Raw genomic sequence first — 18,350 nt, forward strand, 5'->3', positions numbered from 1 at the left:
ACCTCATTGAGACAAGATTTGCCAAAAGTATACTTGTTTCAGCCTTTTCATTCTTGGCAAACCTCTTTTCAAGGTCCTCAAGGAAACCCTTAGCCGTAGTCACCTTATCGGACATAGTGCCCCGGAATGCTTCTGGAATAGCACGCTTCATGACCATTAAGCTTATGCGGTTCGATTGTTCTCACTTTTCCATCTCCCTCTTGTCATCAGAGGTACTCTTATCAGTAAGTGTAGCAGGTTGATCGACCCGTAAAGCAAGGTCTAGGTCCATGACTCCGAGAACAATCATAACGTTCTTTTGCCATGCCCTGAAGTTTGTGCCATTTAACATTGGAATTGAATTGATGCTAGCAGAGATATTAGCAGCAGAACCTAAAACTAAATTAGAGAACATTTATTATGAATAGCTCATATGAATATCTTTAATATGCAAATAATAATAATAATCTCAAATAGTGGTAGGGCCCATCACAAGATACCAAGCACAACATCAATATCTAGTCTTTGGATAGAGATATTGACTTGTAAGCGGTACTCTTGGCGTAGTGATCAAACATTGACGATAAAACAACGTGTTAATTAATAAACCTTTCTTTGGACCGATTTATTGATCACACATTAAACCAAATAATCGTCACACGTTTATCACCACAGGTGCACGTGTATTCGGCTAAATATTGACCTTCCTTTGGGCCGACCAATATTCCCATGAATAACACGTGCACAAACACCTTTTAATATTCTAAGTTAGTCAATTTTCACAAGAGAGGTTGCTTTGACAACATGTTGCTTCAATTAACTAACTTTCGAATATTATATCTCTTTAAAAGAGTCTTTAATACCAAAATTTGAGAAAGAGAATCACCAATTTTGTATATTTTGATTAGTTTTAAACTTTGGGGCCTTAGGATTAATAATTCAAAACTTTAAGGGGGCAAAATTAATTAATTTCAAACTTTAGGGGTCGAAATTAATAAACTTGAAACTTTATGGACCATAATTAATTAATTCAATACTTTAGAGGATCAATTAAAACAAATTTTAAAACTTTAGGGGCCGAAATTGACCAATTCAAAACTTTAGGGATCAAATTTTAAAAATTTGAAACTTTAGGGGTCAATTTGAATTAATTATGAACTTAGGGGGCCATTTTGAATTAATAATTAAATTTTGAGGGCTTTAATTATAATTTCAGAACTTTAATGGCCCGAATTAATTAATTTTAAAACCTTAGGGACTAAATTATTAAAATTTGAAACTTAAAGGCCCAATTCTCAATATAACTTAAAGGTTAGGGACTGAAAACTTAAATATATAACCCTAACCCTAATTGCAACCAGGGGCCTCAACTTATCTAATTTACAAGAGAGGCCCCCGCGCCCCAAAAAAATTAAAAACTGAATTTTTTTTTTAATTCTTCTTGCTGCGGCACACTCCTGCGCCGCGCGCTGTTGGCAGCAGTGCTTCTGTGTGGGCAGCAGCGCCTACTGCGCGCTGCTGTTGCAGCGGCGCTGCCCACTGCAGCACCGCAGCGCAGGCAGCCCTGCCGCCGTCGGCGAAATTAATTTTTTTTTTAAAATCTGAATTAAAATTTAAATTTCAAATCTGAATTTTCTTAAACTGAATAAATCCATACGAAAATAATAAAATTATGCCGCAAAAATTTTCAAATTTAACAAAACATATAACCAAAAAATTGTTAAATCTGAAAATTTCAAAATATATTACAAGAACCAAACTAAAACCTTTGATTCTCAATGATTCAACATAAAGAGGCTCTGATACCACTTGTTAGATAATTTAATGCTTTAAATTACTGGATCTTTCATGTTAAATCATCGAGAAATATAAGAATTAAAGCGGAAGCATACCTGAATTTGACATGGTTAATGCAATATGGATTTCGCGGTATGATCTTCCAAATCTACACGCAGTCTCCTTTTCCTCTCTGTGATGGGATGCAGTAGAGAATGAATAATTCGTTGCGTGTGATCTGGGGACCATAACCTATTTATATGAGGATGCCCTTTGACCTAATTCGGCCCATCATAGAATTAGGACTTGGACCCGGTCTCTACACATATTTAAACCCATACTTTAATTGGATACATTAAAGCCCAAAAACCGAAACCTTATTAGATCACTTTAATCGGGCGCGACCGAATTCGATAGCCTATAATTTAACACACAATTATTTACACATACAAACCCATCTTTAATTAAAAATCCTTACATATATATCCCATTTCGCTCCCTACTACTTTTTGTGTAGTATGTGTTTTGTTGTGTAGTACAATAGGTTATGTGTAGTTGGTGCTCATTTGGGTGATTGTAATATATGCTAAGGATGTTGGTATGGGGAGTTAGTACAACTAGAGTATGTTCTTCAGTATTTGAGAAGACTCTATAATTTTCATTCACTACAATCTCAGTAATGTGAATGTGATTGAAAACATGTTGTTGTTTTTGGCTCACCAATTTGCCTGTATTGATACTTATACATTGTTATACAACATCATCTTAGTTAAACAACAATTGGTGCAAAAATTGACAAGATGCTTCCATTTCCTAAATGTTGTGTTGCTGATGATACATTATTATACACTGAAGCAAAAATTGGTACAAAAATTGACAACATTATACATTGGTAAACAACAATTGGTCCCACATTGTTATACATTGATAATTAAACAAAAATTGATAGGGGGCTTCTGTTGCCTGTATTGATATTATACATTGTTATGCAACATCATCTTCATTGAAACAAAAATTGGTGCAAAAATTTGACAAAATGCTTCAATTTCAATGCTGCTGCTGATGATACATTGTTATACTCGAATGCAAAAATTGACAACATTGTTATACATTGTCATACAAGATGCTTCCACTTCGTACATGGTGCTGCTGATGATTAAACAAAAATTAACAGGTGCTGCTGCTGATAGGCTAATTATCATATACACATGTGACTTCTAGGGTGCCTCCATTGTGAGTTAATCTTTCTTAGACTCCAGTAAGCAAAAACAACTTTCAAACTGGAAGCATACCACTACGACTCCCCGGTTCTTTGGGATTTCCTTCGACAAAATAGTTTGCATCACTATGGTCATCCACAATCACATTTTTCCAAACTGGTCATGAGCATGTATGATCGACGCAACCTCTCCCAATTTACTTGGGCCCACCTTCTGTCCCCTTCCCTTGGCCTGCATAATCAACAGTTGTAAAAAAATAATTATTATGCTATTTGTATATCGTAATACCTTCGCTTTACTAGATGCTGCTTCCAAAGGGCTTTTGTTTCAAAGTTTCTTTGGCGCGCCTTTTCTCTTCGAACATTTTGGATCTTGTATACCTAAATTTGCACTATGTTGTGATGCTTCACCATGCGATTTTATTGTAAATGCATTTTGGGACACGTCATTACTTCCACAACTTAAGCTCATCATCTTAAATGATTGTTTTTTGCATTCTATCCACTATAGTACATCATGAGTTTGATCATCGTTCCATATAGCCATTTCCGCTAGTGAAGCAAATGATTGACACATTTTGTCATATCTCAATTGGGCAGGGGTGCTACTCAAACCATCATAATCCACTACGACCTTGGTGTGGGCTCTACTGACATCTCTCTTCCATCTCCATAATATATAGCTGTCTGGCAATGCAGTGACATTATTACGGATAAGTACAGCGATTGCGTGCCTACAAATTATACCTCGAAACTCGAACAAGTGGGCTGCAAACAATATCACATCTCTGTCTTTTCAAATGTCACAAAACACTTATTTTTCTTACTTTGATTGTCAAGTATAAAATACCTTATAGGTTGTCCCCAAAAAGCCCTCCGACGAAGATACGAGGTCGCAATAAACATTTCCAATGAATTCATCTTGAACTTCTCGAAATTTTGAAATGGTATAAACTCTTTGAAACTGCTTTTCCAACTCGTACTTTGTTGCACATGTTACCATTTGCGAGTATGATTTAAAATCTGCTTGAAACTCATTGTCCACCTTTTTCCTTAATGCTCTTTCGTATTGTTTGACTAATTGTTTCAGTGATGTCTTCGAGTGCACATAACCATCGAAAAATGCATTCATACTCTCACTACGCTGAGTTGTTGACATTCTCACCCAAAAGCTGCTTTTTAAAAAGCAAGGTACCCAACGACCTCTATTCGCAAACATTCTCGACAACCACTCATTATCATGCAAGGAATATCTGTCAACCATTGCTTTCCAATTTTCTTCAAATTGGTCAACAGTCTGAGAATCATATACTAGTACATGTATAGCAGAAAAGATCTCGCCCTTATCAACGTGATATCCAAACTTCTCGGGCAACTTCTTCATTATGTGCCATAAACGCCATCTGTGTTTCATCTTCTGGAATACGATCTCAATTGTATTCTGCATAACCTTGTCTTGATCGATAATAATCCCAATAGGAGCTTGGTCATTCATACACTGAAGCCATTTCTTAAAAAGCCAAACAAATGTTTCTGTATTCTCATTTGACACCAACCCACAGCCAAAGAGTATTGACTGTCCATGATGATTAACTCCAACAAAAAGAACAAATGACATATCATACTTATTAGTCAGGTACGTGGTATTAAATATTACCACATCATCGAACTCCTTATATGCTTCCCTACTCCTGTTGTCTGTTTAGAAAATATTCTTTAGTCGCAGTTCTTCGTCTAAATCCACACTGAAGTAAAAACCTGAACACTTTGCTTGCATGTTCGAAAAATAGGCTTGTACTGCTGTGGCATCCTCTTCTTCAAGTCTTAACCACCTCGCTTGTTCAACATAGTTTCGACAGTCTTTTTCCACGCACATCATATTCTCATATCTCCTTGCTTCTACGACTGCGAAATTGTAACTTTTTTGCAACGGAATCCCTGCCATATCGTACATGGGCACTCAATTCTCGGTTGCAACGATACAACCTAGATTTCGAAGGACTTATTGTATGATTGTGAATGAGGTTGACTGTGTTAATTTTCCATATTCCACATGCATCTGCAGATTCAGTCATCCTAACTTTGTAGCCTGTTTGAATGGTACCTTGCTGTTTTAAAAGAACCACTCGTAGTACACTCATTCTCCCTTCACGGCTACATGTGAACACTATATATCTCACAATTCCATTATCAACTTTCTTTGAATTTCTTTTCCTAACCGAAAATCCTACGTTGTACGCATATCTTTTGTAAAAATTATACATTTCACTTTCATCATTGAATTTCATACCCACCGCTAGCACAATCACAATGTCTACTCCTTAAATTCCATCATCCACGACTTTCTCACTGTCCAAAATGTTGTCATTTTCGGACTCTAATAGAATGACATCATCCACCTCTTTCGCAATTTCTTTGCTTGCAGTAACAAAATCAATGACAAGGTTAATTCCCTCTCTCCCAATATTCGACAAATTCTTAACAAAACCTACAACAAACGGGTCAAAATTTTAAGCTTTTCCCTAAATTAATTAATTTTTGCTTCACAGTACAAGACTATAAGTGGGTGAAAAATTAGTTCAACCTTTAAGCTTTCCCCTAATTGCATTATTTTCAGTTTGATAGAACAAGTGGGTGAACACTTAGTTGAACATTTAATTAATTTTAGTTTCACGGTGAAAAATCATCTCCTCATATTTTCATGCTTAAATTTGATTATCACCTCCATTTTTTTAAAATTAATGAACGGAAATGCCGAAGTCCATCCAGGGACGAATCCAGCACAAACTTTCAGCTAGGGCGGAGGTTGACTTTAACCGTTGAATGTCAACAGTCAGCGATCGTAATAGCCCGATCCGACCGACTTCCGATCATTTATTAAAATTTGATTAAATGATATTAAAAATTATTCAATATACATGTAAATGCATTAAAATGTAAAAATTATATACATATAAAAACATAGTTCAATGCAACCCAAAATACGACAACAACACGGCAATTGGCAGGTTCCATAATACAACAACACTGCCTCTAGAAGACAACAACACGACAATTGGCAAGTTCCATAATCCATTCACCCAAGTCCAACACCAACAATCCAACCGGCAACTAGCAAACTCAACAACAACAATTCAACATTCAAATTTCAATATTCAAATTTCACATTATCACATTATTCATAGTCACCACATAGATGGTAGAACAAAAACAATACCAAAAAAATAAGAGAGAAAGAGGAAAGAAATGCGGGCTCACCTGAACTTCACCAAGAAATGCATTGCAGACTCTTGACGTCTTCCTCTCGTCTCGCCTCTCGGAGTCTCGCCAGCAGCAGCGTAGTAGGCCAGTAACAATAGCGATTAGGTACTGTAAGCCATAAGAGTTTATGGTGGTTTTGTGCGGTTCAACCTTCCATTCATTCGCCAGATGCCACGCCAGTTGAGTTCGCCCTTCAGTAATTAGGTAAGGGTTTGTGGTGGGTTTGAAGGAAATGGAAGTGTGGAAACTATTTGGAGCAGAAGAATGGAAGATGAATTACATAAATGAAAGACCAATTTGGTTTGGGAATTGGGCAATTGAATTGGGCCAAGGTAAATCCAACACACAAAAAAAGGCAGCCCACATTGAATTGAGCCCAGGTTTCTTTCTTTCTTCCATACTCTGCCTCTTCTTCCTCCTGGCTGTGTTGCCTGCACTACAACTTATCGCTGCAACATTTTGGCAGTTCCGACGGATCCAGCTAGGGCGGCTACCCTAGCTCACCACTACCTGAATCCGCCACTAAGTCCATCATCAATGAAGCCAATGATGACTGCTTCTACTCGAATCAACGGCTTCAAGCTGGAGGAATCTCGACTGCTTCTACTCAAATCAATGGCTTCACACTGGAGGAACACCGAAAAAACTCTTTCTTACACAGTCGACGGTGGCTGCTTCAAGTTGGAACAGAAGTTTGTTACATCGGAAAAAACTTCATTCCAACTCGACGAGTGCTTTGGGCGGTAGGTTTCAGTATTGGGTGAATTCACGGGCAAAGTGTGTCTATTTCTCATCGTCCTTTTATTGGTCGCTTTGCCTCCGCCAATTTCAAAATTGATGACCCAGCCCAATCAATTCAAGTTTAAGTGCTTTTTTTTCCTTTTTACACCCACTTTCCAGGTCACTGTGTAACCCAGCACGTAAGGGGTCAGGTACCAAAAGCATTTTCCATCCAAATATTGAAACTTAGATTTATCCAAATTTGACTAGTGGTTCACAGTTTCTCAATTTCCAATGCACCGGGACTCTTTTTTAAACTATAAATATCCTGCACAAGTCAAATTTTAGTCACATATTTTTCAAAGGAAAAAAAAAGGAAAAAAAAAACAATTCTCCATCAATAATTACGCTTAAGGCAACCGATGAACTTTGGAAATTGGAATATTCTCTTGGATTTTTCTTTCAAAAATACTATTCGAATGAGGTAGGATGCTATGTTCAAGTTGATCCGTCCTTTCAATATTATAATTTTTTTCTACATAATTTATTTCATGAAATACTAATTAACTACTACAGCCCTGATGTAGATAGTTTTAGGTAGTTATTTGGGTTATAACATCTTAATCCCAAATGAACTATTCCAAATTTATATATATTATTCCCACGTGCAGAAGACAAATGTTAGTTGTTATCCTATATTTTTATTTTGATATAAATTAACTATTAATGGTTAATAGTTGTCCTATATTCTTGATAAAGATTGAAAGTCAAATGGTAATCCTATTTGGTTTAGACTTCATTAGTACAAATATAAAACCAATCTTCAAATTCAACTCCTCGTGTCATTGTTGATGATTATGAGCTATTATGAAAGTATAATCCAAATATCGAAACTTAAATTTATCAAAATTTGACTAGTGGTTCATAAGGGTGTCAACGAGTTGAGCCGTGTCGGCTCCCAAGCCAAAATTCCCAACTCGGGTTCTGCTCGAACTTTTTAAGGCGGGCCTTTTTTGCCCGAGCCGAGCCGAGCAAAAGTTTGACCAAAAAATTAAGGTTTGACCCGAGCTTTCGGTTCGAGCCTTACCAAGCTGAGCCTGGCCGAGCTCGATTTTTTGAAAATTTTTCCCCTAAAATAGCTGCTAGTTTGGCAACTAAAATGGCTGCCAAACAGACAGCTAATCTGCTGCCAACAGCTAACTAAATAGTTGCCAACCAGCAGCATATAAGGCAGTATATTTATATTGCTTTTTTTTACGGGCCAGCTTGGATCAATCCAATTCCTGAAAATGGGGCTCAGCTCGAGCTTTGTCTTGGTGCCTCCGAGCTTCGAGTCGGGCTGAGGCACGGGCAACCCGAGTCGACAAGCCTAATTGTCATCCCTAGTGGTTCATAGTTTCTCAATTTCCAATGCACGAGGACTCTTTTTTTAAATTATAAATATCCCGCATAATTCAAATTTTAGTCATATTTTTCAAAGCGAAAATCAATTCTCCATCAATAATTACATTTAAGGCCACCGAGGAACTTTGAAAATTGGAATATTCTCTTAGATTATTCTATCAAAAATTCGTTGATCTAACAAGGTAGGATGTCATATACAAGTTGATCTATCTTTTCAATATTATAATTTTTTCTACATAATTTATTTCATAAAATGCTAATCGACCTGTGGGTCCCAATGAAATGAAATGAGAGATTTCCTTCAAGTTTTCTCAATTGTTTGCATAGAAATGTGTTAGAGCATTATATTAATCTTCGATTGCTCTTGATGAAATGATAGTATGGAATGTTATAAATTTATGTTCAACAAGTTATTATATTGTTTCGGACGCACGTATTCTACTGAGTATAAATTACTCATTCCTTCAATTTTAACATTTCAGGTTAGATAGGGCGACGTGGATGGTGGCTGAGCGATGCGCAGGTTGCCACGTAAATTTTTTTTTCGAAAAACATTTAAAAATAATTCTGTTAGGAAATTTTGTGTTTCTAATTATTTTCATTAAATGTTCTATGTTACGTGACATTATGTTTATTCAACTTAGTATTTAAGTATTCCAATTTATATTTCTGTTCGATGTGTGATTACAAAATGATATCGATAACACCTCAAAATTTAAGTCCATAAAATTTGGGACATTACATTAAGATCAAATAGTTTAAGAGTCAAATTTCGGAGGAAGATCAAAATCTTGATTTTTTAGACAAAATGTAAAGATACTAATAGTATGATATTTGATAATATTTAAGCTCGAAATCCTTCTATACATTAAAAATAATTTTTATGTATTAAAAGTCATTCGGATGCAACGTTTTGATCAAATATAAAAATGACTTTTAAAATGATATTTTGACTTGAAAATATATTTTTATCTTGAAAAATTAGTTAAAAATACCTTCCAAAAGTCAATGTCTTTCAAAACCTTCGAATTGGGTCAAACAGGGTCAAAACACAAAAAGATCAAAACTGTCGATGGTCAACTAACCGGAAGGGGTGATCGACTAGAGGTGGTGGACCAGCCAAAGGTGGAGGTCGGTCGAAAAATTCCAACGGTCCAAAATTTGACCGTTTCTATCTTTGATTTTTACTATACAAACAGCGATATTGATCATCCGAATAATAGGCGGTCGACCGGACAAGTCATCCGCACTTATAGATTTTTTTGACTTTTTGAACTTTATAAATATTCTCACTCTTTCCATTTTTCATAAGAGATTTAAGAGCATAAAGTGAGATATTTTTTTGAGAGAATTCTTTGAGCTTTCCTTTACATTCATTTCTTTCATTTCTTCGTATAAAAACTTTGATAGATTCAATCTCCTTAATCATCATCATCATTATCAAAGTTTTCTTCTCTTTTTTTGTACTTAACCTATTTCTATTGTTTATAGAAGAGATATATTTCAAAAAAGATCTTTGAATTTATATTGTATATATTTCTTTCACTTGTTCATATTGAAAACTTTGATTTACTGAATCAAACTTGTAAACTCATCATATTCATCAAAATTTCTTATTTCTCTCTTAGTACTTAATTTATTACAATCATTTATTAAAAAGATAGATATATTTTAAGAAGATTTTTGAACGTACATTGCATTTATTTCTTCTTTATTTTCTCATTAAAAAACTTTTGATTGATTGAATCGAATATTTAAATTATTATATTCATCAAAGTTTTTAATCTAACACTTGAGCTATCATTTATTACTATTCATTGAAGTGTTAGCTTGTCTTAGCACTTAATTTGTTTTATATTATTTATCAAGGAGGATTTCATTGTAAAATCATTTTGATAAAGTGTGGGTTATGTTGAAGTTCCGTAAAGATCAACATTATATAAGGATCAGTGCTTCTCGTTGTTAGTCGATGTGTGGGTTATATTGAGGTCTCGTAAAGCTCAATAGTGTGAGTCATATTGAGATCCCATAAAGCTCAATAGTGCAAGTCATATTGAGGTCCCGTAAAGCTCAACCTTGTATAAGGATCGGTGCTCCTTGTTTGTAAATCACTAGAAGTGTTGTAAAGGGTTGGATCGCACCATATCAACATAGTGAAAAGAGCTTGCTCGTGTCCAAGAGCTTGGTAACGAAGGATATATATCATTGCTTTGAATCGAACCTCTACAACTATATCATTTGTATCCTCTCTACCCTTTTACTTATCATTATCTTATTTATATTTGTTATTTCATTGATCTACTTACTTTTATTTGCTTGTGATTATTAATTGATCAACATATCCTTTGCTTCCTTGATTTAAGTTTATTTTTCAAAAAGTTTTTAAAACCAGCTCACCCCTCTCTTGGTTAGTTCTTCTTTGGCTTTCACTTCAGGTATATGGCCATGCTCCTATCTCTGGCTAAAAAGTTACCATTGACCCAGCTAACTACTAGTTGAGAGTCGCTGTTGATAATTAGTCTATTTAATTGCATTTTCCTAACCAATCTGAGCCCAACTAAAAGGGCCTCGTAATTTATTGCATTATTGTTAACCTTGAACCCAAACCATACCACACAATTAAGCTTTTGTACTTCTGGGCTAACCAAGACTACTCCCACTCCAGAGCCTATTTTTCTACAAGAACCATCAACAAATAAGTTCCAGGTGAGAGGTTCAAAAGATTCCATTTCTTCTTCCATTTCTGGAATGTTGGCAAATTCTGCCACAAAGTGTGCCAGGGCTTGGTCTTTGACAATAGCTCTTATCCTATAAACAATGTCAAACTCACTGAGTTCCACGGCCCATTTCATCATCCTTTTAGATGTGTCAGTTTTTTGGAATGCTTTTTTGAGCGGAAAATTTGTTAGCACTTGAATGGTGTGGGCCTGGAAAGTATGATCTCAACATCCTGAAGGCAATCACTAAAGAGAGAGCCATTTTTTTCTTTATCGAGGTAGCGGGTTTCTACTACTAATACTGCTTTGCTCACATAATAGATATGCAATTGGTGATTTCTTTCCTCTCTCACAACTACTGAAATGACAACATCGATAGTCTTCGTCATATACAGTTGCAAGTTCATCGAGCTTAGGTTTGGAAATGAGGGACTTGTCCCAAGTGCTTCTTCAGCCTCCCCCTCCGGAATGTCCTTTGAAGGGCAAGGGCTGCCTGCCTCTTATATTCTCATAAGGTCTCTTCCCAGTCCTCTATCTACTGGAACTTCTTCCATCCCTTTAGAACCTTAAAGAAGAGAAGGCATTTATCAGTCGCTTTTGAGACAAAGCAGCTCAAAGTTGTCATGCGCCTTGTGAGACTCTAAACCTCTTTGGATATTTGAGGCAACCTCATTTCTATCAAGGCTTTAATTTTCTCTGGGTTAGCCTTTATGTCCCTTTGGTTGGCCATATAACCTAAGAACTTTCTTGAAACGACTTCGTAAAGCACTTGAGAGGGTTTAACCTCATCCTATACCTCCTTCATATTTGAAAAGCTTTGTCTAGGTGCTTCCATGGTCTTTTGTCTCAAGGCTCTTTACCAGTATATCATCCACACATACCTCTATTGTCTTACCAATGAGGTCTGAGAACATCTTATTGACAAGTCTCTGATATGTAACCTTGACATTTTTCAAACCGAATGGCTTCACCTTATTGCAATAGAAACCTCTATCCGTTATATAAGACGTGTGCTCTTTATCAGTTGGGCACATAGGAATCTAATGATAACCAAAATATGCATTCATGAAGCTCAGCTGTTCATGCTTGGCAGTGGATTCGACAAGCTGATCTATTCGTGGGCAAGCTTGATTGAGATTGGAGAAATCGATGCATATTCTCCACTTGTAATTGTATTTTTTGACGAGGACAGGGTTAGAAGCCACTTTGGTAAGTTGCTTCTCTGATGAAATGATTGTCAATCAACTTCTTCACTCCGTTCTTCAAGACCTCATACCTTTCTATATTGAGGGCCCTCATTTTTTGTCGATGCATATCTAATTGATGACAACTAACTTTTTAGTCTATGCCAACCACGTCTTCATACCTCCAGGTAAAGACATCTAAGTTTTGGCATAAGAAGCGTTTTAATTCTCGATAGCCTCTAGTGGCAGATCATTTCCAACCTGCAAAGATTTGGAAGGGTCCAAAAGATCCATTGAAAAACTTTCCAACTCTTTAATTGGGTTCATTTGAGGTTTGTAATCGATGATGCGATGATCCATTTCATCAAACTTAATTGGTTTTTTAGCGGCTCTTCCTTCTTCAGAGGTGCTTATCACTCTAACGACGGCTTTTTTTTGGAAGTGTCTACCATTACAATGACTTCTCCTTGTTCAGGGGTTTGCCCATATTCAGGGGCGTCATTCATGTCAATGTCTATCAAAATTACATGGACATCTCTAGGTTTTACTTTCTTAAGAGAGTTCAAGCAGCATTCCCTTGCACTTATTTAGTTACCTTTAACAGTGGCGATGCCATTTTCAGTTGGGAACTTCATGCACAGGTGATGGATAGGTGTAATGACCCACAAACTCCTTTAAAGTTGATTTCTCTGGTACTCCATGATAGGTGAACTGGTTGTCTACACTAAAAACTTCATAAAAATGAGCAATCAATGGGGTTGTTCCTATCTCCATTGTTAGAGTGATTTTTCCTTTTGAGATGATACTATCGTTAATGAAACCGTACAAGGGGAGCTCATGTGGGTCAACTCAAAATCCACCTCCATCTTATCGAAGGTCACTCCAAACATGATATTAACTTAACTAACATTATCTATCAGCATTTTTTTTAGGCATTTCGTGCTACAACGGCCTTTACGACTAGCGTATCACAATGTGGATAGCACAAGTCCTCTGCATTATCTTGTGTTAATGTAATGGGTTGTACTCCTTTCTGTTGGGGTTGACTATTATTGACTATGAAGCTTGCCATGGAGGATCTCTGACCTCCCCCACATAGCTTATTTGTACATTTATAGTTTCTATCCCAACGTACGAGCCTTCAAAAATTATATATATTTCTCGAATGGGTTCATAACCTGTGTTGGCTATGGGAGTTCTCCTTCGCCTTTAGCTTTTTCTAGGCCTTTCTCCATCATTTTCTCATCTTTGATTATCATCGGTTCGAAGGAGATGCCTTGTCTTATTTCTTCTAGGTTGTAGATCCTGCCTAGGATGGGACGTTTCTTTCCTTGGATGTTTGTTTTTCCTTTGATTATTAGGTTGGGGGTAAAATACAATATCCCTACAATCACCTATGATGGGGTAGTTCGATGGGCACTTCTTCCTTATTTCTATGTTCAATGCTTTGTCTTCTACCCGTTCTCCTTTAAAGAAATTGTGGTTGACCTTTCTTGGTTTACCTCAACATTTGGGTTCACTTCTTCATAAGCTAAAATAGGTCTTACATTTAGTGTTGTTGCAACCAATGCTTGATTTGAATTGAGGATGGTTGATTATCTGACTTGGTGAAAGGTGAGACCTCTTTCTAGTTGTCTGTGAGGAGGTGGGAGCCCTCGATTGAACCTATTGCGGCAATCTTTCAATTTTTCATTGATGATTTCACATTATATCATTTCTAGTAGGGCTTCATAACTAGTGGGGTCCTAGTTCTGTAGGTCTTTCCAAGAGAGAGTTCATGTCCAACCTTTCTCTCAATATTGGTAGTGCTTCTCTATCTGTGACTTGTACACAGTAAGTCATTTGATCAATGAAATGAGATAAGAAGTTTTTTAATGATTCTCATGTCCTGAAGGGATTGTATGAGCCCTTCTTCTTCTTTACTAGATGACGAAGTATTTAAGGAAAGCCTTCTTGAGATCTGGCTAATTTCTAATACTTTTTTCAAGAATTCTGGTGCACTTACTTCGGCCACTTTGCTCAAGGTTAGGCGAAAGGCTTTACATTTTACAATAGGAAATGAGCCTCTTAAGCTTATATGAGTTTTCAAAACTGTTGAGATGCTTCGCAGGATCAACCTTTCCATCATACTTGGGGATTTTAGGAGGCATGAAGTATCTTCAATGGGAACATCCCTTAGACCTTGAGAGAATGGCAAGTTGTCGTCATCATCATTAAGGTTCCCTGACCTTTGCGATTTGTAGAAATCCTCATATTCTCTTTAAATAAATGTCCTGTAGGTGATTGGGATGGGCCCACTTGATTTTTGGCTTGTTTCGTCCTTTTTTGATGCATATTTCTAGGTGGAGAATTGTTAGGCAAGTTGCCTTAGGTATTTTCATTTGGTCTTTCGGATTGAGGCTGTCCCGGCTGCTTATTTCTAGGTGTTGGAAAAGATTGAGCATGACTATTTCTAGGCCTCCCAAGGATCAACTTGTCAAAGACACTTATGGATCTCTAAGGCATGTTCTTCAGTTCATAATCGGGAGAATAGTTGAACGAAACCCCATTGGGCTGATTAATAATGCAACTGAAGAAAGCATCGATCCCAACGTCCCTCGCCTAGGGAACTTATTCCCTTGCATAATGTTGGTAATCAACTATTTGGGTTTGAACTTCCTTCTCATCATGATAGTAGCCTCCCTGAGGAATGAAAAGAAGAACGTGTAGAAAAGCATTTGTTTGGGCCGTATATAGGAGAATTGGATATCGTTCCTGGCTCTACATGTTCCTAAGCAGTTCTTGCATGGTAATGTTCTGTTGGAATTAGTCTCTCATGTTTGTAGGCATTGTAACCACCTCCCTGGTGAGTCTAGCAGCTAATCTGGACCTGGCTCTTAGCCCATCTTGCCACTGTTGTTGGTAAAATTGATAGCAAGTTGTATGCGTGATTTTTTATGGACAATGCCAATCTGTTGACCTAATTTTTTGCAGGGATGACTTGGACAACAGAGTTTGGTCTACTCACGTCACCATGAGCAAATTTCAACATGTTTTGATCGAAAATGGGGTATAAAGGAGTAACCGTGTGTGAATATGGAAGATGGTCTAAGATACGAGACAAGAATATTCGAACTCCAAAGGTAAACTCAAGGGATTAGAGATCAAGCACACACAACCCAATTAAAACTGTAATAACTAGACTTAAGCGAGCAAGAATATTGATAAGAGATAAGGCAAAGTATAGCTTTTAGTATAAAAAGTTGCATTAGATTCAAAGTGTTACAATGGTTGATATTTATAGTGGTACAACATTGATCTTAATAGTTGGATGAAGCATATGTATCCGACCATTTGGGAAGTCCTATTGTGCTATTCGATTGCACTTTCCATTTAGTGCACTCGAGTGTGTGGGAAAGAGAAGTTGCCCTTTAAAGTGTGTCATTGTACATAATTAATTGGACTGACAAGATTTGACTTAATTGGATTGCAGGTGATCACATCAATCATTTACTAGATACTATGATCTATTTGGGAACTGCTTCTAATCTGAGGCTCTTTGGGAGAGGAAGATCAAAATGGAGGGCCTTGTTTGTAGAGGACTTTGGCAATAGAGTGGACTTCTGTCGTTTGACTCTGGTCAACCTTTGAGTTTTCCCTTGAGTGATGCCTTCACTAATTGCCACGTATGCTTGGAATGGAGGTTTAGCGGCGAGGAGTAACAATAGTTCAACCTAAATCATATTAAGATGACAATTGGTCCTTTATGATCGAAACTGTTTAAATCTTTGTTAACTTCACACAAGGGCCTTGAATTTCTAACTTCGTGAAACGACGACTTTGGGATAAATTTCTTCTATAGACACTAATCCTTTAGCCAAATTTCAAATGGATTATTAAATTTTAATTTGTGTCAATTGCATCACTGAACTTCAATTTTATTTCAAATTTCACCAATTATCTCCTTTAGCGTTCCAAACTATGAAATCATTTAACTTCAATTTAGTTTCAAAATTTACAAGTTTGTCACATGCATTCCCCAAACTAACACAATGAATTCTCAATGTATTTGCTAACTAACTTGGTTGGTACCACAAAATTTGAAGTAAATATATTTTTGAGAGTCACAAAAAATTTAACAAAAATTTGAGCCGTTTTCATCACTTGAGTTCATTGTGCAATTGTAATCAAAGTTTTAAGATTAATGTGTTATTTTTTAAAAGTTTAGGACCAATTGCTATTGGAGAAACAGGTTGGAGGCCTATGGTGAAATTTCCTTTGATGCTGAAGCCTACTAGAACAATAGATCCATTTCTATTGAAGTTGAAGCCAGCAATAAGAATTTGATTTCTTAAATTTCAGAAGTAAGATTTGAGAGGAGAAGAAAAAGGTTGATACGTATGCTCCCATTATTTTAATTTTTAATGGATAGAATAATATTTTTTGAAAAATGAATGGTAGAAAAATAAGAATAAATTTTTGATTTACGTTTAACATTATTTTATGAAAAATTGTGCAGTTGAAAATAGAAGAAAAAAAATAAATTTAATGGACGACAAACGGGCGTAATTTAGGGTAAAGATCGTAATGTGAAACCTAATATGTATTGTTCAAACTGCACGTAGTCATAGATTTTCCTCTCTTTTTGCCCATGCATACGCCAATGTCGTCCTTTTTTTTTTTTAATACAAAAACCTGGCAGGTTTTCAGGAGTTTTCCCGATTCTTTCGCTAGGCTGGGACTAGTCTAATAGAGAGATCTGCACCAAATTGACAAACATTTCACCAATTTTTTGGGTAATCGACCTGTCCAATCCTATCCAGATAAATTAAGCCAATTTCTGCCATACTCACTCCTCATAAGAAAAATTTACTGAAAGAAAGAAAAAAGTACTTAAATTATATCCACTGACAGTCCAATTCACCATTCTGGTCATTCAATGAATTCCCTAATTTACACGTTAAGGATAGCATTGATCATTTGTTTCTAAACGGCAATCCATCACTGTCTTCAGTTGCTTCATAAGCACTTAAAAATCTTTAACTTTATTAAAAAGGTTGAATCTCAATATTGATAGTACTCACCGTCTCGCACTCGGAGTATCGTGAGGGAGGTAAATCGCGGAATGTGCCTCAACAGACTAGGAAACAAAACATTGCCTGTATACTGGTGTCCACAAAGAGTCCAATTTCATATCTCAGGAATCGAACTCTCACACTACAGTTGTCAATAAGGTTGAGACTACCTCACCCATATTCTTTGCACTACTGGATTATGCCCCGATGGGCTATCTTTCCACTTTATTTCTCTTTGAGTGAGGTTGAGTCTGTACAATGTACAAAACATACTCTCCAGTCATGTATTTATTGGTCAATGCACAATTTTGCACCAAATTAAAAATCATCTTCAGCCCATTACATCAAAATTTGTACCAAATGAATAGATTTAATCACTTTCTTCATTTTTATTTTTATTTTTTTAACAATTTACATAGCTGAAAATCTATTTATTTATTTAATTTACTACTACATAATTATTACATACATATTTACATTTCATTTACGAAAATATTAAATTATTTAATAAATTTTAAAAATGTAGTACAATTAATAAAAATACCACAACTAAAAAAATATTAAAGCATGTTATTAAAAACAACGTAGTACACCACAAATGTTTAATTAATCAATTTCGAAGTGTAATGTGAGTATCTTTTTATCTTTTATTTGTCTATGATGAGTAAGGAATTCTTAAAAATGTTGATTATTGTCTTCGACCAACTCAACTTTTGGAGTAGGCGCTTCCATCCAATTTCGAACTAGTGTATTAAGATCACGTCCATCCTTGAGTATCATGTTATGTATAATAATGCATGCAGTCATTATACTATGTAATACATGTTTGTCCCAAAATGAACAAACAAGAATCTTGCAAGAGAGAGCTGAGGTAAAGAATCTAAAAGCTCATTTGATTTGTTTGGTAATTATTTAGATGACATTTGAGGATCTGAAAGTGATCTACCAAATCACTAAGCTTTTCACTTGTTTTATATATCGTTGAATGACGCATGTATGTTGTTGCTGTTGTAGTTTTTTTTTTTTTTTTTTTTTT

The 18,350-nt window shown here is 36.0% G+C and overlaps 1 protein-coding gene across 1 annotated transcript; it reads right to left on the reverse strand.

Moving 5' to 3' along the window:
- Window positions 1–1,410: 1,410 nt before the first annotated feature.
- LOC111392645 (protein FAR1-RELATED SEQUENCE 5-like) lies at window positions 1,411–4,919 on the reverse strand. Its single transcript, XM_023018020.1, has 6 exons — window positions 4,733–4,919; window positions 3,825–4,672; window positions 3,489–3,728; window positions 3,121–3,206; window positions 2,262–2,404; window positions 1,411–1,580 (listed from the first exon to the last, which is right to left on the reverse strand). Exons 1-6 carry the CDS (start codon window positions 4,917–4,919, stop codon window positions 1,411–1,413), a joined length of 1,674 nt encoding a protein of 557 aa, XP_022873788.1.
- Window positions 4,920–18,350: the final 13,431 nt, after the last annotated feature.

The sequence above is a fragment of the Olea europaea genome, unplaced genomic scaffold (genome assembly GCF_002742605.1).
Source record: "Olea europaea var. sylvestris unplaced genomic scaffold, O_europaea_v1 scaffold956, whole genome shotgun sequence".
Taxonomy (NCBI): Eukaryota; Viridiplantae; Streptophyta; class Magnoliopsida; order Lamiales; family Oleaceae; genus Olea; species Olea europaea.